Raw genomic sequence first — 23,373 nt, 5'->3', positions numbered from 1 at the left:
ATTGAAATTTCTCTTTAGATACATGTGTAAAGATTGTTTATCTTTTTTGTCAAGAAAATATTTATGTACAGCTTCAATCCAGTGTCATTTTGACTATGCTTGCTCTTGTTGGTATGAAGGTTTGACAAAAAATATGAAAAATAAACTACAAGTTGCTCAAAACAAAGTTATCAGGTTTATACTCAATAGCCATCAAAGGAAGAGAATTACTTTTGACGAATTTAAAAAAGTAGGCATCTTGAATGCTAGTAATAGAGTTTCTCAAATCCGACTTAATCTTGTTAATATTTTTCATGAGAAATGTCCATATTATTAACTGAGCATTTTATTCAAAACTCTACAAGAACAACTAGAACAACTAGGTCCATCAAGTTGAACTTTTTTATCCCCAGAATTGTTAAGTCAGAGTCGGATACTTTCTATTATAATGGTATCAAGGAGTGGAATTCACTTCCAGATGAGATAAAATCCATCAAAAGCAAAGCTCTTTTCAAAAAGGAATTTAAAAAACGCCTTTTATTCAAAATGCATTCAATATCTGAAAATGAGTTTTTATTCTCTTAGCTTCTTAAAACATATACGAGGGGTTATCAAAAAGTTCGTGGACTAGCGCTATAAAATAAAAACCGCTTTAGGCACATCAATGAATTTTAAAATATCTTGTTAGCATCATCTTTTCTATCTAAAGAATAAACCATAAATCGTAAATTTTATTTTTTAATAAGCTATTAATGTTTTTGTAAGCAATGGTATGTCCAGGCGGCGCAACCTCGAACACGACGTTTTTGCGACCTATGTGTAACTGAGGAAACCTCTTTTGATATGAACATTTGACATCCAAAAATCCCATTAATTCAGGTATGTGTCGGGACACAATTTTCCCATAAAATATGAAATTAACACTACATTCTGGAAGTTCTATGAAATTTTATTGTAAATTTTACATGGAATGCCCAAATAAATGAGGCCTTGAAAACGACGTCAAAAGGGGGGGAGGGGTTTCCTTTTCATATATTTTATTAAGTTTTGCCCCTGAAAAAATAGTATAGACCTAAGAAATGTTTGAACTGGCTACAGAGAAATAATATGCATCCAGAATACTTGTCTTTTAATGTCAAAATATCATCAGAGAGAAAAGGAATGAACAGTTAATTTCGATTTGTAGTCAAGGTATGAAAAATTAATCGCGTCAAAAAATGACGTTGATCCTGTGTTGTAGATATTGAACTCTCAAAAGCAAAGTATACTGGCACAATAAAGCGAGGATCTCTCTCAATGTATGAATTCATTTGGAATATTATATTCATTGTAAGCCGCTGTTCATGACATTGTAGAGTCATATAAACAAGGCGGGTTTAAGTCCTTTCTCAGCTCCAGGGAATCTCATCCCAAAAAGTGCATGGGGTGAAGAAAAGGACATTGAAATAAACATTATTGCTTTCATGGGTCATCCTCGGGTAAATGGCTATATTTAGTACAAAAATTATATAGTTACCCGCCATTCTCTTTGTCTCATTTAGAAATACTGAATTAAATGTTTTTCTTAGTACTTCTCTTTTATGACATAATGATAGTGTTTTATTACATTTGTATTTTTACGAAATCTTATAATTTCCTTGTATTCCAAGTGCCAGTTATGTTCTTATTTGTCTATCTTATGCTATATGACATGTGCCATTTCCTGAATAAACAAACAAACAAAATTTGGAGCAGAGAAAGAACAGACATCTAAATAAAATCCTAGGTAGATTCATATGAGATACAGGTGTCGGCATCCCCTGTAATGCTTATCGACATGATTATCACCTATATGAAGAAAGCCTCATTCTCACGATACTACCGGGCTTTAAAATGTTGTTTTTTTTCTATTTATATGATCATAAGAATGTTCAAGTTTCCTCTCAGTGTTGTTTGTTTCGAATCTTCTCTAATGTGGTTAGAGTAAGTTCGTCTTCGTGCACAACCCATCAAATGTTAAAAAGGAAACATTCTTCAAGGTCCAACCGAATATTACAGATTGGGTACAAACACAGACCTCTGAAAACACTGGATGTAATTATAATAAATTCTTTTATTTATTTGGATAGGATAGCACAATTAAATATAGTTACACATTATAAGATTATATTGTGGTCCTGTATAAAACATATATATATATATAGACAGATGACAATAAGAGTAGAAAATTGAGTAACAATACGCATGACATATCATATCAGACACACATGTACATAATTAAAAAAAATGAGTAAAAAAATCATCACTTCTTTCAAAAAGAAAAAGTAGTTAACCCTTTCTCCTCTGGCGCATTTTACGTGTTTTTGGAGGTCTTACTTATTTAAATTGCTTAAATCCCTTTCAATGAAAAAGAGTAAAAAGTAGTTACCTAAAAAAAATCATAAACAAGAGAAATTTGTCATAAAAATGAATACCTGATAGTGGAAGAGTGAGCATCCCACGTCTACCGCTCATATTCTCAATGTACTTTGATCGAGAAATGAAGTCATTGAAAGACAATTCAGTAAATAATATCTTAACGTTAATTCCGATATTGTCTTCATACTTCAGAATAATGACTGGCAAGGTTGATTTTTCGTGATCCATCGACTCCTTTGTCTTGTGATCGCTAAAAAAGGGCGACTAAACATTTCCATTTTGTAGCCTTGTAGATTTGCAAAGCGGTATGTAACTCTCACTCTTAGCCAGTAAATCACAAGCGCCTACAAACGATAGGTTGTTCATGGAAATTCTCATAAATAGTAAGTAGTACATGTAGACATTATGACGATGTAGATAAACAAAATTGTGATGACACAGATCTGAAGGATATCCACTGCAATATAAAATAAAAAATTAAAGCTATCACTGTAAAATACTTATAAAAGATATTCAGGTTAAAGTGAAACTTTATGTGAAATTGTTTTTTTTTTTATGTTTGTATGTTTATATTACATGTATTTTAATCTAGTTGATTTGTAATAATAGCTCTAAGCTACAGACTGCAGTGATCTGTTTATGTGATAAGGGCATGACCACTCATTAAGATTTGGCTGGGAAATTTAGCTCTTATATCCGCATTACTGACTTTTATCACCCAAGTCTCAGGGAGATTGAATCCTAAGTGCTGACAATGAGAAAATTCAGAAGTCCTAGTGTTTACAATTTGCAGGTTAATTTAGCAGTGATTGACAGTCTGCAGGTTGGGAACTTCTTACTATTTACCGTTGAATTTGTGTGTTCAATTAGTTACTCATTCATTACTCATTATTTGGATTAGGTGCAAAAGAGGAGTTAGCATTCCCCTTTTGGCAGGTCATTTATAATTGGATAATTATCGAGTAATTGAAAAGTAAAATTTATCATATAGCCAATAAATAGTCTATAAATAAAATGTACTGAAAATTTATAGGATTGTAGCGTGTTTTGGGGTATGCCGGAATCATCTGGACATTTAGATATATCAACGACGTATTGTAAATCAAAAATTTCTATTTCCATTCCTACGTCAATACAATATATCCTGGTGAGCTTAAGATAAAAGATACCACAGAGTCTGACACATCTGTTTCATACTTGGATATTTTACTTGAAAAAGAGGTTCATGGTAATCTAACAACCAAGCTCTATGATAAACGTGTTCATTTTAACTTTTCTATTGTCAACTTCCCTTACTTATGCAGCAATATACCTTCATCACCTTCATACGGAGTATAAATATCTCAGTTGATTCGATACGAAAGAGCATGCTCTACGCATAAACAATTTCTGAAATGAGGTAAATTATTGACAAGCAAGTTGATGAAACAAGAATATCAACAGTCTCGTTTAAAGTCATCATTTTGTAAGTTCTAGGGTCGACACAATGACCTTGCTGACTGACGTTTTTCATACTAATTGTTAGTCCATTATTTATACACTAAATTGACGACGGATTTTTCCGTTATTTTTCGATCATCACAAGGAGCACACGACGGACGTGACAAGTCAGCAGGGGATGCCCACTCCTCCATGGCATATGATCCCACCTCTGATGTTTCGGAGGTCCGTGTTTACTCTGCCCCTATTTTGTATTGTTTTATGGACTTTGCGACTGAATACTGTTCGTTATCTCCATATCCTTCTGGAATACTTAATTAAGCTCTCAAATCGAGCACTGCGTTGTAAGCAAAAAATGTCTTGTAAACATCGCAAAGGATATATTAGGAGAGGTAGTAGAAGCTTAGTAAATAGCTTATATTTTCACCTAAAATTGTAGTTATGAATAATAATTAAATTTAATGCTTTAAGCCTCTATATAACCTCTATAAGTAAACAAAAACGTTAGACAGAGGGAAGGATGGGATATTGAGTGCTATCAAGACAGACATTAATTTAAATACAGATAATGAAAAATTCGTATTAATCCGAGTTAATTTACTCATTGAAATAATTTATATTAATCAGTGTGTATGTGGGGGGGGGGGGTCGCTATATAAGAAAGGAGTTAATGAACTTAGTAGAAAATAATGACACTTGGTTGGCTGTACAAATGCACTCGGAAGCTGGAGTATGTAAAACAAATCGTGTCAATATTCAACGGTATGAATTCAATAATCATACTATATAATAATATAACCGTGTAATATACATTTTGTAATGGAATCTTACCATGGTTTGACGTAATTCCTCTATCCTCGTTCTCCTTGCTCTCCTTGTTTGACCTTTCCACTAGTTGCTGAATCTTATCTCCAATATCAGAATTTTGTTTTGCAAGCTGTTCGATTTTTTCAGAATTTTCTTCTTCATTTTTTTCAATTTTACGAGGGGCGTTCAATAAATAATGTCATTGGGGCTCGGAAAGAAACAAAAAAAAACCGCGTTTATATAATTTAGTCTTAATAATTTAACTAAAATATTCTCTTTTAATTAAAACACATGTCCGTAACATTTTCATTCAATTTCTAATTGTTTTTCGAACACTTTTTTGAGTATGACCCTTCGTATACTGGAATATGGCAGATGCTATAATTTGCTGTACTTGTTTTTTTCTTTCTGATAGATGTTTTTCTAAGTTTAGGAAATGAAACAAGTCAAAGGTTGAAAGATCTGGCAAATTTTGTTGGTGTAACAAAACACTAACTTTCTGTTTATCCCCAAATCTCCTTTACTCTTCATGGCCTGTGGGTTTGGACGCCGTCATGAAGACATTTGATGTAGTGAATTCCTCATTCTGTTTCCTTCCTTTCATAAACCTTCCATTTTTTTGCAAAAAGAATTGTTTTCTAGACTCCTCCTGAAGTTGAACTTCCTCCCCGAATATGAATTTGAACAACAAGACCGCTAATATTTAAGAAAATAGCATATAGAACTGTTTTATGCTCTTGCAATTCTTTGTTCTTCTTAGGCCTTTGCAGTTTTGTCAGTGTGCCTCTTATTGTAAATTTGTTTTGAGGCTTTAAGCAAAATGGATTCATGTTTCATTATCTGTTAGAATTTCATACAAACGTGGATAAGTAAAATTTGTGATTTTTTTAAAATTATTGTTTGGATATTCCTACACGCTGTCGCTTTCACTCATTCTTAAAAATATAGGGTGACCTTTGAGTATTAAACTTTTTTACTATAAAATGTTTCTTTAAAACAGTATGAACTATCCCCAAAATGATTTTTATTAATTTTGCTATGTGTCTTATAGTCAATAAAACATAATCAGTGATAATTTGTTGAAATTTCGCAAATTTACATCTGTTGTTGTCAGTCATTGTTGCCAAGGACGGTACCCATTTTTGATGCCCATCATATAATTTTTGTTTATTGAAATCTACTTGTTCATCTGTCTATAAAACAGGCATTGGTTGCTGTTAATTTCACAAATTTCAGTTAATATATTTCTGGGATATTAACAAGTTTTACAGCTGCTTTAATGAAGCGTTTAATTTTACTCTAGTTTACCGATTCTTGACCATTTATTTTTAATGCAGTGTATCGAATAGCCCTTGTTTTCCAGCTTCCCACGATGAAATAATGCGATGAAAAGTTTTCACACAAACTGTTATCAATTCATTTAAGATTCATTAATGAGAGAAAGTCAAGCTTTATGTCATATGACTACTATGTTGTATGTCATCGAGCTAATGACATTTTTTATTGAACGTCCCTCGTATGTATGCGATTCTCTAAATTAGCTATTTGTTGCATCGCACTTCTTTCTAACCTTTTAAGTTCATCGTAAACCGTTACGAATTCTCTAATTTTATCTTTAAATGTCCCAAAATCATTCTCAAGAGATTTAAGAGATTCAGGTAATAAATGAATGTCATTGAAAGTCTTGTCAAATTGGTTTTCCATAGTTTCTTTTTTAGTCTGAATTTCTTTCTCATATTGTGCATATATATTATTTTCTTTCACCACAACCATATCGGTTTTTTTATTTATTTTTTGCATTTCTTGTTTTAATAGTGTCAGTTCTAAAGCTAAATTATTTAGTTTTATTTTCTCCGAATTTTGTAATTCATTGTTATCTTTGTTGTCTTTTTCACTTGGATCTTTCTCTGATTTGGAAATGTATTCTTTGTCTACACTGGATGGTTGTTCATCTTCCGATTCTTGTAATTGAGAGTCACTTAAATTGAGATAAATGGGAGAGAAAAAGGCAATAAATAAAGGAATTATCAGAATAATCCAATATCGACACCTGTGAATAGAATTCTTTGATGGCAAAGAACTTTTTTGAGTACAGGTATTTTCACTTCTTCCCCCTCTTGTATTCATTTTTGTCAAATAATCTGGAAAACAGAAATGAATCTCATATCAAATAAAATATATAACTATCACGATCATTTGCTTTTCAAGACTGAGAATGTACAAATAAAGGTTTTTAAAGTTTTAAAATGTATTTTGTAAAACAAAGTGATTTACTCAGTAAACACAATAATTATAATAACATATTTAGTGCTCAAAATTATATACTCCTATTTGATTTATGAATATAACCACTTATTCATTTTGTATATATTTTGGATATAACGATGCACGGTAACATTACAAAGAAGCCTTAAGACAAAAAAAACATCATCAACTCTTCTCTATTGTTAACCTCCCTTACGCAATGATAGTCTTGTAATATAAAGACAGTTATCAATCTCTAAAGTCCAATTAAGCAATACAAATTTGGATCAAAACAAACAGGGACCTCAAAATCCATCTAAAGAGGGATCAGCTACCTGGAAGAGAGAGCGAATGGTCCCACCTGCCATATGCTCCTTGTCGTGAGGAAAAAACCGTCGTCAATTCATTGCATAAATAATGGGCTCACAATCAGTATGAAAAACGTTATTAAGAATTTGACTCAATGATAAATTGTATTTGCTGACAGGATCATTGTATCGACCATAAAACCTACAAAATGATGACAATTATCGATATTCTTGTGTCATTAATTTGTTAGTCAATGACTCACCTCTTAATAGAAATTGTTCATACGTAGAGGATGCTCTTGCATATCGAATTATCTGGGATACATAAATTCTGTATGCAGATGATGAAGGTATATTGCTGCATAAGTAAGGGACGTTGACGATTGAAAAGTTAAAGTCATTCCGTTTATCATTGAGCTTGGTTACTATGATATCATTAACGTCTTCAAGTATAGGCATACATGAAACAAAGGTGTCAGACTCTGTGGTATCTTTTATCTCAAGCTCACCAGGATATATTCTATCGACTTAAGAATGTAACATAACATCGTTAATTGACAATACGTCGTCGATATATCTAAATGTCGAGCTAAATGCCACAGCAAGTGTTTTTTTCTCTTTTCAAGAAAAACATTTGGACAAATTCTGCTTAAAGCTGAACACGATTCGTAAAAGGAATATGATTGCCATTTTTGTTAGGAGAATCGCTATGCCTGCAGACCCCTATGCAAGGGGCAGGACTTATTCTCTTTTCAGTGTAATAGTCGACATCAGTGTAGACGGACGTATGCAATACAAAACTCGGTAGCGACAATAAGAACGTGATACTTCGTCTAAAGCAGGAAATTAAGATGTCAAAGAAACTGTACTGGTCACTGCAGTATACAAACAAACACAGATACACGTAACTGCAATAAAATGCAAACAGAAGTAATGCAAGAAAACCAGCACGAACCCATGTAACCATTCCACGCCGATACTATAGACAATAAAACAGTCAGGTATTATGAATCTGAAAAGTATACCCTAGTGTTCATGTTTCGTAGATAATGATATTAGATAATGATAATGATAATGAAAATGGTGTATGCCTATTTCAGCTTTAATATGAATACAAAAAAAGGTCTGCTAATAATGGGACGCAATTGGTATCGATGAAATTTAAATAGATTGTTGGATAACCTGAATAACGTATCACCTGAAAATTACCTGAAATACAACATTGTGTCGATCAAGAAAGATTTTAAAGATACTAGTAAGATAAACTTGTCTTCAAAGTTAGTATACAAGTGAGAAGACACCTAAAAATTAAAAACTTTTTGATCGAAGTAGTTCTTTTCTTTTAAATTTGATTTGAAGCTTTTAAATAAATTGAGCATCAAATGAAGATAAAAATTGGTCTGTTTTAGTACCATAGGAAATTCCGACTAGTTTTTTTGAAGTCTTGCTTTCCAAAAACTACAAAGATATTATCGATCAGAAACCCAATCATTTAAATATTAACTTATGAGTACGATCAGAATGTTTGTTAATAAAACAAACAAATTCAAAGAATTGTAGTCCCACGCTTTCGATATCTTTGTTGGTGAGATTTTCATTGAAAAGTAAAGACCAAGATTTACGTTTCTAAAAGGTATTATTTATTTAGCTCTTGAAAATGACATCTCAAAACAATGAGCTATCCCGTAAATTAAGGGATCGAGAGTGGCCTAAACTTTTTTCCCGATATCTCAAAAATATTGAGAATTTGTAATACACCAAAGAAGCAAAGTTGTATAAAAAGTTCAGGGAAAATCTTTGAGATTGGCAAATTACGTCTGATGACGTCACTTTTGGCCAAACTGGAAGGAGTCAGAAATCATATTTTTGCCGTCATTGACAAGTTTATGCATAATGTCTGTTACTTAAAGCATAACAATTAATGTTCCGTCCAGCGGCATCACTTCCGGTCGAAACGGAAGTAGTAAGAAATTGCTTACTTTTGCAAAATCAACTTACAGTTGGAGGGTTTAAATCCTTGGATTTAAAAACAGTTTCTTCCGGTCAAACAGGACGTGAGATCTACTCGTTGCTTTGCGACGAGCTTTGCTCTTGAATTTATAATGTCTTTCACCTTTCCATGGAAAACCTTTGGTTTGTTTTCCACCTTCCTGAGTTGCCTCTTGAATTTTTTTTATTGCCAAAGTATTCTTTGACCCCTTCAATGAGTTATTGTCTCTGAACGTTTTTAAATTTTGCGAATAACAGTTTTCCAAACGAGAAGCCGTAGAAAAATTGGACCAACTGAGATCTATTTTACTTTAACCTTGAAATTTATGCAAAATTCATTCCAAAATTGAGAAATTAATTTTTTTCTCTTTTGTCTTTAAAAATATACTATATGTCTTTGAATCAATAATTTGTACTCTTAAAACTATTTCAGAGTTATAAATCTTGTCCCCTAAGATTGACCCTTTTAAACCTTACTGTCCCTTACGCGAAAAACCTTGTTATTGCTACTCCTCCGAAACTGTAAACCAAAAAGAAACGAAACCTTCACTAATGTCTTGAGGTCTTTAGGCACAACTGCAATCTATTTAGAGCAAACAGATATGATAAACCCTTATATGAGTTATTGCCCTTTGACGTCTTTGTGCTTAAGATTAAACCTTATAATATCTTACGAGCAATAGAGGCATAATATGGGGTTAATTGCAATGTTATCCTTGACCTTGAAAATATATTCAAGTTCAAAAAGCAGGGTCATTTTTTAATTTTTTATTCGTTTTTATTAAACCACTTCTGGTTTCCTTTTAATGAAAATTGGTTTTAAAAAGTTAAATATAAAGAAACTCAGCTGGAAAGACCTCTTATTGTTCTGTGAACAATAAGTCTACCAGTCTTCTGTTTCTTGTTCTTATTGTTTATAATTTTTCCGCAGTGTGGTTTTGAGTTTCAAAATTTATCAAGAAAGATTTATAGTTCGTGAAAATGTACTCTGTAAATGATTTTTGCAGTTGATCCTGAGTATGGGAGCTTCGACCTCTTTCGGAGTTATTACCCCTTTTACAAAAAGAGCTTTTTATTGCTACTCCTCCGGAACACTGAACCACAGAGAAATAAACCCTTCATTAATGCCTTTAATCACTTTAGTAGATACTTCAATGATTCATTGGGAATGTATTCGTTGACCCATTCATTGAATTACTACCCCTGAAAGTTTTTGAATTTTATAAATAATTTAAAAAAAATTAAAACGAGAAATCGTAGAACCATGGGACTAACTCCAAGAGATTTATTAATCTTTGGCCTTAAAAGGTCAATGTCATTCCAAAAATGAGAAAATCAGCTCTTTTTATATCTTTCTTGTCTTCCAATATATAAAATCACTCTTTGTATCATCAATATGTACTCATAGAATTATTTCAAAGATGGATATGGAGATAACGAACAGGATTCAATATCAAAGTCCATAAAACAATACAAAATAGGAGCAGAGCAAACACGGACCTCCGAAACCTCAGAGGTTGACCCTTTTAAAGGGTATGGTCCCTTGTGCGAAAAATCTTGTTATCGCTACTCCTCCAAAAGGGTAAACCGCAGAGACATAAAACTTTCACAAATGTCTTCAAGGTCTTACTATACAACTTCAATCTATTCAGTGCGAGTGGGACTGGATTCTTAATTTTTATGCCAATTATAGTTTCTTTCTTTAAAAAAATAATTCTAAAAGTGAAAGGATCACTTCATTATAAATATGGATCTGACGTATAGGACCAGGCTTGGTATTTTCTCTACAAAAAGCTTGTTGATTTCCTTTCCGATTAATGACATTAGGCTAAATACATGTAACAATTTCTTTACTCCTTAACCTTTATTTCAGTTGGTAGAGACAAGAGGAACCCTTTCAATGATTTTCTGAGTTTGTTATCTCCAAATGTAATAATTGATATTTTCTTTACTTTTCATTGTGCTTAATGGAAATGTCTACTGTCTCTGAAATTTTATTCTTTATTTCTAGGCTTTTTTATCCGTGGATATAATAACGCATATGTATGCCATTAATGTGCAAATTACGAGGAGTTATCAAAAAGTTCGTGGACTAGGGCCATAAAATTAAAACCGCTTTAGGCACATCACTGAATTTTAATATATCTAGTGAGCATCATCTTTTCTATCTAAAGAATAAACCATAAATCATAAATTTAATTTTTAAATAAATAAGTAATGTTTTTGTAAGCAAAAGTATGTCCACGCGGTATGTCCAACCACGAACACGACGTTTTGCGGACCTATGTGTAACTGAGAAAAACTCTTTTGATATGAACATTTAACATCCAAAAATCCCATTAATTCAGGTATGTGTCGAAACACAGTTGTTCCATAAAATATGAATTTTTCACTTGATTCTGGAATTTCTATGAAATTTTATCGTAAATTTTACATGGAATGTCCAAACAAATGAGGCCTTTAAAATGACGTCAAAAGGGGGAAGGGGTTTCCTTTTCCAACATTCTATAAAGTTTTGCCCCTGAAAAAACTGGTATACACATAAGAAATATTTAAACTGGGTACAGAGAAATAATATGCATCCAGAGTACGTGTCTTTTAATGTCAAAATAGATTCAGAGAGAAAAGGGATACACAGTTAATGTCGATTTGTAGTCAAGGTTTGAAAAATCAATCTTGTCAAAAAATGACGTTGATCATGTTTTGTAGATATTGAACTCTCAAAAGCTAAATATGCTTGCACAATCAACCGGGGATCTCTCCCACTGTATAAATTCATTTGGAATATTATATTCATTGAAAGCCGCTGTTCGTGACATTGAAAAGTCATATAAACAAGGCGGGTCAAAGTCCTTACTCAGCTCCAGGGGATCTCATTAAAAAAGTGTATCAGCTAGAAGAAGCGGACATTAAAAAAAAAACAACGACGTTGTCGGACGTCATAAAAATAAACGACGACAGCGCCGGGTAATCATATAATGTCGTTTTTATTTTATAATAATTTGGCAAATAATGAACGTTTCAGGCTAAAATTTTCAACATTTCTTTATTTTTTGTTGTTTTATGTTCCACATAAATTTTGAAAGCACAGACTGCATAGTACTAATTTTAGAGTCTCAGTCCACGAACTTTCTGATAACCTCTCGTATATAAGTCTAAATGAAATCCAACGGAGTACAGTAACTGTTATATATGTAGGCAAAATCAGTGTGATTAAAGAAATTAAAGGAATAAATCCAAGTGAAATTCATCGCAGCTCAATGCTGCCAAGAATATCTGTATCGAGTAACTCAGAGTGAGTTATTCTTGTGCTCGGAGATAGTGTGCATATACTGAGGTTTGTTCTGCCTGACTGACAACTATACATTAGATTTTTACGATTTTATCTCTCTTGGGTGTTTCTTATATCAAGAATGGACACGCATAAAGGATCGATAACTTAAAGAAAATACACAAGTCTATAAAAAGTTTTAAAATGTTTGAAAGGCGAAAATGTAAAAGTGGGAAAGGATCTGATGACCCATTATACGAGCTATAGTCCTTTTATAATGTCTTTGCACTTACTATAAAGTCTTATAACTTTAGAAATACAAGATCTAGACTCATGATGTTTATTGATGTGACCCTAGACCTTAAATAATTTTTCAAGGTCAAAGATAATGAAATCTAATTTTAAAGAGATAAATATAAAATGTGAATTCAAATCAGGTGGAAAGACCTCTCAAGAACAGTAAGAGTACTAGTAATTATTTTTATTAGGTTTTTACAACATTTCTGTGAAAAACGTATTGATATTCTGCTGTTTGTTATAAGGTCTTTCACCTTTTCTGTGGAAAGACCTCTTCAAATGCTTATGTTTATTATTTTCTTATTTCTGGGGGACTTTTGAAACTGCAATTTTTATAAAAACTTTTAAGTTCATAATACTGGATATTTAAAGTTACTCTGAAAAATTACCCCCCTTTTTTTCTTTATCTTTGACCCCTCTTGAAGTTATTGCTCCTTTTGCAAGAAATAAATGCTTGTCATTACTTCTCCTCCGAAACCGTACGAGGTTCAAAACCTTCACCAATGTCTTCGACTAGTTTTGGACACTTTCCAATCATATTCATTGCGAAAGTATTCTTCGATCCCTTTACTGAGTTATTGTCCCTGGAGGTTTTTGAATATATAAGGAGTAATTCAAAAATTAAAACGAGAAGTCGCAGAGACTTGGGAGCAACTGCATAAGATTTATGTGACCTTTTACCTTAATATTTCTGCAAAGTCAAAGGTTAAGGTCATATTACTTTAAAAAAGTATACCAATAGAGTTGTAGAGACATGGGATCAGTAGCAATGTGACCATGTGACCCTTGACCTTGAAAAATTCAATCAAGGTCATAGGCAGGCCAAGGTCATTTCATTTATTAAGTTTCTATCTGTGAAGCCATTTTTGAGTTCTTTTTGCTTAAAAATCAATTTTAGAAAGTATATTAAAAAGCAATTGAAAGAATTTGATATGGTGGAAAGACTTAATTGTTCTGTGAAAAATTAGTCTACTAGTTTTTATATATATCTACGTCGCCTGTAATAATGTGTCCAGCAGGACTATAGATTTAGGGTTAAGAAGAAGATGAGCATGATGTAGGATTATGTTTCATATACATGTACAAAATACTCAATGTAAATAAAATCACAAAAGAAAGATTAATTCATTACATTATTGTGAAACATATATTTAAAATTTTTATTTTAGTTCAAAAAGACGGAAACGTCAAAACATTTACTTTCTTTTCAGCGATATAACACTAGGGCAAGAATAATGGCAATGAGAATAGTTACAATAATCATAAACAGCAAATGAATATTGCTTATTTCTTTCAAATTTGCAGCCATTGTGTAAAACCACTCCATGAAGCTTTTCTTTGAAAATCCAATATTCTTCTCAAAATCAGTACACTCAGCAATGGGATCCAATACCTATAAAAAGATGTCACAACTTTAAACCTATATAAAAACCCTACACACATTTATGTTCTGTATACCACAATATACGTATAATCTAAGCAACATTATTATCTTTTTTGTTCTTTTGAAATCTATTCTCCTTTTTTTTTTTTTTTACTATTTTCTTTGCTATAAAGTTTGTAGATTCTTATGCTAGAATTAAACAAAAAAAATCAATTTACCAAAATACATGTAAAAATAAGGGACCATTAACTGTTATAAAAAATACAGAATTACAAATCTAAGCATATCAAAACCCTTCCATTGAATTTTAAGATCATTTGCCTGTATAAGGAACTTAAGCACCGGGATGTCTAATTCAGGATAATGTTTCATATTTCTCTCTCTAATTTCTTTTATGTTGTCATCGCAGTAGTTTGTGCAATGAAGATAGTCCAGTTGAGACAATCCAAGAGTTGTTCTAAATACCATTTCAAAGTCTTCAGAAACCTCGTCCTGTTCTTTCCGATCTTTTTTCGTTAATACAGTCACCAAATATTGGGATATCTCAATTAGCAAGAAAAAAAATATGTAAACGTATTCATGTACATTAATAAGCATGAACAGTTATTTTTTCTTTTAAGACCAAAATTTAGTAAATGAGTTAATAGTGTCTTTTAAGTGCTAGCTCCATTATTGCATCATAATTGATTTAAACTTAATTGTTCCCGTACTTTACAGCAGTTATAGAATTATGTAGAAACTGAAGCATTTTCACGGCATTCTAATAAAAAAAAGTAACCCGGCTACCTACGTTCATATTTATATACTTTTGAAGATAAGATCAAGAAAATATGGAAATCAATTTTCTGAGAGACTGTAAGCAATACTGAAACAGAATTTGTGCAAAATCGAGAAAAGAAGAAATCACTTGCTGTGGTCTTCAACTCGACATTTAGATATATCGCCAAAGCATTGTCAATTAAAAAAATTAATTTCCATTCCTACGTCGATACGATATATCCTAGTGAGCTTGAGATAAAGGATACCACAGAGTCTGACACATCTGTATCATACTTGGATATTTTACTTGAAAAGACGTTAATGGGAGATGACGAACGTGATGACTTTAACTTTTCCATCGTCTACTTCCCTAACTTATGCAGCAAAGTACCTTCATCACCTGTATACATAGTATATATATCTCAGTTGATTCGATACGCAAGGGCATGCTCTACATATAAACAATTTCTAAAACGGGATAAATTATTGACAAGCAAGTAGATGGAACAAGAATATCAGCTGACTCGTTTAAAGTCATCCTTTCGTAAGTTCTTTGATGGATGCAATCACCTTGTCAGCAAATACAATTTATTATTGAGACAAATTCTGTCGGACATCTTGCATACTGATTGTTAGATTATTACTTATACACTGAATTGACGACGGATTTTTCCGCTATTTCCCGATTATGACAAGGAGCTAACGGCGGGTGTGAAGCGGTCAGCAGGGGATGCTCACTCTTCCATGGCACCTGATCTCACCTCTGATGTTTCTGAGGTCCGTGTTTGCTCTGCTCTTATATTGTTTTGTTGTATTGACTTTGAGATTGAATACTGTACGCTATATCCATCCTATATTAGATATTTAAAAAACCCTAATATTTACACAAGACCTTCATATCTGTTGATTAAAAAAGCAGTTTAAAGTATCTATTTTTATTGGGTTTACTTAAAAATCTCGAGTCTTGATACATCTTATTTTACCAAGCTAAATTCATCGACGGATCGTTAGAAGAATGTGTTTCTCAATTTTAGAGAAATCTGATATAGGAACGTGTCATGGATCTTGGCCTTAGGTCTAATAAAAAATATTTAAATATTATGGAAATAAAGTTTTCAACTTTTTGAAACGCCAGTTTAAGATCAAGTTTGTCAATGGCTCTGAATAAGATAGGTCTTTATATTTCACAATGTCGTATGCATTATTTTAATGTGCGTTTATTTTCTCACCCTTTTTTCTGCGGAGTACTGTTAACACAGCTTGCATAAGTTGCACTGGTAAATTTGGATTTTCCGCTGAAGCCATAAAAATAACTCTGTCGACCTTCTTGCATTCTGGCGTTTCGGGATACTTCTTATCCGTAAACCACTTTCCGTGTTTTCTTATGTTAAAATGCAATAAAAATTATTTTTCATAACTAATTATAATTATTTTAAAGATTTTACCGAATAAATTATCAAAGAGACAAGAAAAGCACAGTTACACAGTAATAACCTGATTTCCTCTGCAACTTTAGCAAGAAGGACGTTGGACGGAACCCTTCCATAAAAGAAAAGGTTAAGTAGCTCGCTTGTGATTTCATCATTTGTATTCTGAAATCCTGCGATGTCAACAAAGATTGGAAAATCATACTCTTGGTGTGATTTGTCGGCAGAAGACATGTATTTCTCTCTTGATATCCTAAAAAAAGACTATAATCACTTTTTCTCAAATGAAACATATGAAGATAACGATAATTAATTAAAATCAAAAGTCCATAAACAAAACAAAATAGGAACAAAGCAAACCTAACAAAAAACTATAGTTAACTATACTTTGCTATGGTTAAGTATAGTAAATCAAAATGTCAAAGTCTTCGATAAAGTTTTTTTCAAAGTATCAAAGTTTTCAATTTAGTTTCAATGTGTCAAGGTTTTCGATAAAGTTTTTCAAAGTGATAAAGTTTTCGATCAAGTTTTTCAAAGTGTAAAAGTTTTTCGATAAAGTTTTTCAAAAATTAAAAGTTTTTCAAAGTATCAAAGTTTTCAATAAAGTTTTTCAAAGTGTCTAAGTTTTCGATAAAGTTTTTCAAAGAGTCAAAGTTTTTCAAAGTGTCGAAGTTTTTGTCAAAGTTTTTCAAAGTGTCAAAGTTTTCGCCAAAGTTTTTCAAAGTGTCAAAGTGATTACTACCGTAAATAACTATAGTATTTTTTGTTAGGGAAACATGGACCCCTAAAACACCAGAGGTAGGATCATGTGCAATGGAGGAGTGAGTATCCCCTGCTGACCAGTCTTACCGTCGTGTGCTTCTTGTCTTGATCGGGTCTGTCGTCAATTCAGTGTATAAATAATAGAATAAAAGTTAGTATGAAAAATGTCAGTCAGCATTTGACTCAATGATAAATTGTATTTGCTGACAAGGTCATTGTATAAACCATAGAAATGATGACGTGAAACAAGACTGCTGATATTCTTTTTTTATCAACTTGTTTGTAAATAATCAACCTCGTTTTAGAAAGTGTTCATACGTAAAGCATGTTCCTGCATATACAAACATACATAAACTTTGTATGCAGGTGATAAAGGTACATTCCTGCAAAAGTAAATGAAGTCGACGATAGAAAAGTTAAAATCAAAATAAGTAACTCATTTTAACAATAAAATGTACATGTAGCTTAAAGAGTCCCTTTATATTTTAGGTATTTTTTCCTATTCTAATGTCCTAAAATTTTGCCAGAAAAAAAGAATTCAAAATTTAAAATAAAATGAAAATATCCCCTGGTGATGAAAATAACGCAAGGTGTTTTATCTCTAAAGACGAATTTTTCATGTAAATGAAAAAGTCTTCCTTCTTGAATAAACAACAGCAACATAAATGATATACACGGTATGCAGATTAAATTATAAAATATCAAGTTTGGGGTATTATTAATTATTTGAATTTTATTTCTTAAGAAAATAATGTTATTTCTAATGCGCTATTCTAAACGTTGTAATACTCCCACCTAACACTTAAAAAAAGTAATAGAAAAGAACAAACCAACAGAAATCGCACATAAATAAGAAATCGCAAAAAACTTTATAAAACTTCATTATCACACGTTTTTTGTGTAACCTGGGCAAATAGTTATTAGAGGAAGGCATTCCATCTATGCTTTACCGAATCACTCGAAGTGTAATTGCTTGTCCAAATCCCCCAAAATCTCCCGTCCTTGTCCATTGCCGGTAGTTTCCAGTTATGCTAGTTATCATGGTATTAATGAAGGAGGACTTTCCAGCTCCTGGTGTTCCAATCACAGCCACAGTAAGTGGTCTACTTGTCTTTTTTCCGATTCGCTCTTTTAATTCTTCAAGGAAAGTTAGTCTATGTTCTTCTGAATTCATCATGAAATTTACAATGCACTATAAAAAGCAATTTTTACTTTAATTAAATTCAATAGGGTTAGCTTATCTGTGACATAAAAAAAGATTTGCTGATGTTTGTCTTTATCAAAAAGTCCATTGCAAACTGTGGGCTTTTGTTCAACCAGTGACAATAACTCCTATGCCTTGATTTATTTTTGAAAGAGTACAAAAGAATCAAGTGTTGGACGGCAACTCAATTAAATGACTTAAGAACACATAGCAGCATAATGAGGAAGAGTTGAGAGAAATACAAGTATTGTAGTCTAAATCTAGTTAATACCGAAATATATTGATTGGAATTGGTTTTTCACACCACTGCTGTATTTCGTTCAAGTCGAAAAAGAATCAATTGAAAATCTTTATTCGATAAACAAGGTCGAATTAAATCTAGGTTTTTTTTAGATTGAAAACCACACATAAAGATTTACATATAGAAGTTATTGACTAAATTTCGTTTTACTTTATATTAACATAAAACATTTCAGGGGATGCTTACTCCTTCATGGCACCTGATCCCACCTCTGATTTTTTGGAGGTTCATGTTTGATCTGCTCCTATTTTGTATTGTTAATGGACTTCTGATCTTCAATATACTATTCGTTATCTCTATATTTAATGCTTATACATTTACAATTATTTTACAAGATTTTAAGTTCTTTCGAAACAGAAGCAGTGTATCCTTTTTCCAAAAGTATATTTTCAATCAAATATACGTATACTCGTATAATATTATATTTAGTAATTACTTTTTCTATATATTCTGTGCCATCATGTAGGCTGTACGTAGCAAATCTTAATATTTCACATCCTGCTAATTTCTCTAAGACAATTTAAATCAGAAACTGTTGAATTATTATCATAAACTTTTCAATTACTTACCGCCTGTCACCGTCTCTTTTCTTTTATGTTTTTTCTTTGATGTCTCTATTTATGAAAAAAAAAATCAGAGTTCTTACATTTCCGTTTAAATGCTAAAAATACAAATTTAAAATTAACTTTTGGACAGAATGTACTTACGTATGTGCTGCCTTTTCCTGCTTATTTTCTACAGAAACACGTTATACTGCGAAAAGCGTAATTTATGTATTTATTTTTAAACACTTTTTAAAGAAACAAAACGAATATAAAACAATAAGTACTTTTTGTTAATAAATAGAGAATGTGTCATGATAATATAAGTGAAGAATAAAGTGTTTTTTAATGTGATTTACAAACGCACTATGTTTGTTATTATGTATGTTGTTATATTTCTTTATCAGTAGATTAATGACATACAAATTTAATTATCGTCTTAAAACAGTTAGAAAAAGAGATATTCAATTTCATCATGTGTTAATAAAATATTTGCTTGCAGGCTTTTAAATGTCATTCAAATGTATATATAAAGCACTAAAAAATAACAGCACTATATATCCTAAGCGTCGGATCAACTAAGAAGATACATGGTCATGGATGGAAATTTATATGAAGCACTAGAAGTAACCAACGACACGAACAATAAAATTTATCAAATTTTGGGACGATCTGTCGTGTAGTTTTGGAACAAACTTTGCAACTGATGAGATAAATGTAGTTTTTTGTTTGACAAGACAAATTCTCTAGCATTTTTTAGCTTTGGCGGTATTGGGGCTGTTAAAGCTGTCTGTGTCAGAGTTTTGCTTACAGAGAAGACATCTCGATACTCTAAGTTCAAGTTTTAAGGAGGCTAGGGGGTCAACTAATTATTTTTTTTTATTAACCACCAGGCATAACTTCAATTTTGGAACATGATATTTTATGCTGTCACTATCATTTGGCAAAGAGAAATTACATAAATTTTAGCATTTTATCATATTTTTATATGGAGCTCTTCTTCTAATGGAAATCAAATTAGTATTAGTCTAAAAATGGCCACGACCACCCAGCTCTTTAAAGCCTGCGTTAGATAATGGGACGTCCTGTCTTGTTCTTACTACAATTTCCTTTAAGTACCTCGGGCGTCTATATGCAGCCAATGGGGGTTCCCTAAAGAATTATTTCTTATGTTTCAAGTTGAGGTCCACGCCTTGTATTTTTTCCAAATATTCGTCGATTATTGTTTCCAAACTTTTCCATTACAACAAACAGTATGCAGAGTCTTGACATCAAATATCTTAAACTTAATGCTCCAAAGTGATAACTCTCTTCATTCGATGACTATGGTCCTGCTTTATACGACATTACTGATGAGGTAAATATAGTTCATAATGAGAAACTTAAATTGCTTTTTTTAAGGTTCCAAATTCAGTGAACCCAGTAAATTGTAATTGGTTTCCATATTTAATAAATTTAGTGAATTCTGTTAAAGATTACGCAAAGTGATGTATTAAACATAAATAAGACCTTGACACTTTGTCAGAATCAATTTAATGTATCAGGTGAATGTTAATGTATCGCATAAAGAGTTTAAGGGGCAACAAAAATGTTTATAATGCACAAAAAGGTTAAGGATCAACAAATTAAAAGTATTTTATTATAGAAAATAGAATGCAGTTTTCAATTAGGTGTCATATTTTATATTCAAGAATTGAAGATTAAACATTGCATGTGATAAATTGGTTGGAACACAAGGTACGACTTGTTCATTTGCCATGTAGGGGGTAGACCTGGAAATATTTTTTTTTCAGATCAAATTACATCATTAAAATGATTTTCAGTATTTTGTATGACCTCCCCCCGAGGTCCTCTAGCGCTGACCTATGCTGCCCATTGTTCATTGGAAAAGGTGCGTCTTAGCAAAAATGGCCAAATAACTATCATTACGGATTGTCGTACGCCTTGGACGTCCCGATTACAGCCATTTTGACATCTTCCTGCCTGTAAATATCAGTTCCATAAGATAAAGTCTTGCTGCAACGTGACGCTGCGTTTTGCCAGCTTCACAATACTTCCCTGGAACATTCGTTCATACTCATGTGCTTCCACACAGCGTCTAATCAGCAGTTCTGGCTGAAACATTCTGATGTTGACTTACGAAAACCCTCTTTTATGTTTCCGTTGTTTTACTTAGTTTTGTACCGCACGCCACGTATTTCCTTGACCAATATATCAAACAACCCATAAAACATATGTTACTAAAGCATCGTGTGGATAACATGTTCCTTAGACTACATAGGCCCTAAATTCATGGGTATAAAAATATAACTCTTGTTTAAAAATATGATCTAAAGCTAATTTCCCAGTGTACACTGCTCGATTAATGTGTACTTGTACCATTCGACGAAGCAAGTAACACTATTGCCTTTGTTTTTATGGCTCATTATATAAATTATATTTTAGGGGAACTACATGTATGATTCAATTCTACCTTTGGTAATCCCACTAATACCCATATTTCCATGTCTAAGGAGGAAGTTCTTCAAAAACATTTGTAAGTTTTAAAAATCTAATATTTTAATATTCCCAACAATATCAAATGAATCTTAATTACTAAACCTACCTTGTTTCAAAACTCCATAAAACTTCCGATAAACAACGATAAAAAGCGAGATCAAGTAAATTCTCTCTAAAGCCTGTTTCATTACAATCAAATATTTACATCAGTGAAGGAGAAACGTCAAGACTACCATACAACCGTGTATTCGAGATTTTGTGAAGATTAGTTGTGAATACTTTTAATCTTCAATGAACTCAAGGAAAATGTAAAATCACAAAGTATTACTATAATAATGAACACAAACAGTTCCAACTAGTCTTAAATTCAGCTTCTTGACATCAATGACAGCTGCTTTTTCAGAAAAAGTGGAACTTGTAAATCAATTTACCTTGTCAGTGTTTATTTGCTTGTTAATTTTGTTAAGAAACACTCTAATGAAGGATATGGGAACGGTATTCAATCTCAAAGTCCATAAAACAATACAAAATAAGAGCAGAGCAAACACGGACCCACGAAACATCAGAGGTGGGATCAGGTGCCATGGAGAAGTGAGCATCCCTTGCCGACCGGTCACACCCGCTGTGTGATCCTTGTCATGATCAGGAAATAACTGAAAAAAGTCCGTCGTCAATTTAGTGTATAAATAATGGACTAACAATGGGTATGAAAAACGTCAGTCAGCATTTCATGCAATGATAAATTGTATTTGCTGACAAGGTCATTGTATCGACCTTAGAATTTACAAAATGATGACTTTAAACGAAACTGTTGATATTCTTGTTTCATCAACTTGCTTGTGAATACCTTGTTTTAGATATTGTTCATACGTAGAGCATGCTCTTGCCTATCGAATCAACTGAGATATATATACTCCGTATGCAGGTGATGAAGGTATATTGCTGCATAAGTTAGGGAAGTTGACGATAGAAAAGTTAAAGTCATCACTTGTATCATATAGCTTGGTTGTTAGATTACCATTAGTGTCTTTTTCAAGTAAAATATCCAAGTATGAAACAGAAGTGTCGGACTCTGTGGTACATTAAAACTCTGAAGTAGAGAAATTTAAGATGATGCTTGATCATGAGTTTCGAATCAAAAATATCTAAGTGGTTTTTGGAGATAAGGTCATGCTACAAACTGATGGATTTCCCATGGATAACAACTTGGCTCCATTATTAGGAAGCATATTTTTATGTTAAATTATACGTTTCATTAATAAACAATAGTTACTTTTATTCATACGTCGACTCGATATATCCCAGTGAACTTAAAATTGAAGACATTAAAGTCTTTAAGAGACTACCACATGTGTTTCATATTTGGATGTTTACTCACTATTGATAATACAGGCGAACTAACGACTAATTTGTTTGGCAAACGAGATGGCATCATCCTACACCGTCATTTTTCTTTGTCCATGTGATTACATGTCACTATCTGCTGTTTATGGGGTTAACATCTCCCAATTATTCGATACTCACAAGCGTACTGTCAAATTTGTAAACTAAGGCAGGCTTTTGACAGATAAATTGATGTTACAGGAATTTGAACAGTTTCGATTAAAGCAAGCATTTCGTAAATTTTATAGTCATAATAAAGTCTTAGTTAGAAAATACAACTTATCATTGCTTGGGTATATTTTTGTTATCCCGTTTCTTCTGCCAGTCACTAAATTTTCTTCTTAACACTACTCCTACAATTTAAGCATAAGTTTTTGAAT

At 32.2% G+C, this 23,373-nt stretch overlaps 1 protein-coding gene across 1 annotated transcript in view; it reads right to left on the bottom strand.

Moving 5' to 3' along the window:
• LOC134267639 (uncharacterized) overlaps window positions 1-23,373 on the bottom strand; it is a 76,432-nt gene that overhangs the window by 51,251 nt on the left and 1,808 nt on the right. Inside the window, exons 2-5 of the mRNA XM_062749848.1 lie at window positions 19,277-19,322; window positions 18,015-18,256; window positions 16,370-16,555; window positions 16,105-16,256 (exon numbers count right to left, since the gene is read on the bottom strand). Of these exons, the coding sequence (XP_062605832.1) occupies window positions 16,105-16,256; window positions 16,370-16,555; window positions 18,015-18,241 (565 nt within the window). The 5' untranslated portion in view covers window positions 18,242-18,256; window positions 19,277-19,322. The remainder of the gene's footprint in view (window positions 1-16,104; window positions 16,257-16,369; window positions 16,556-18,014; window positions 18,257-19,276; window positions 19,323-23,373) is intronic.

Source organism: Saccostrea cucullata, unplaced genomic scaffold, assembly GCF_032062105.1.
Source record: "Saccostrea cucullata isolate Sc308-1 unplaced genomic scaffold, CSIRO_AGI_Scuc_v1 ctg2320, whole genome shotgun sequence".
Lineage (NCBI taxonomy): Eukaryota > Metazoa > Mollusca > Bivalvia > Ostreida > Ostreidae > Saccostrea > Saccostrea cuccullata.
This window is presented reverse-complemented; position numbering and strand designations above follow the sequence as displayed.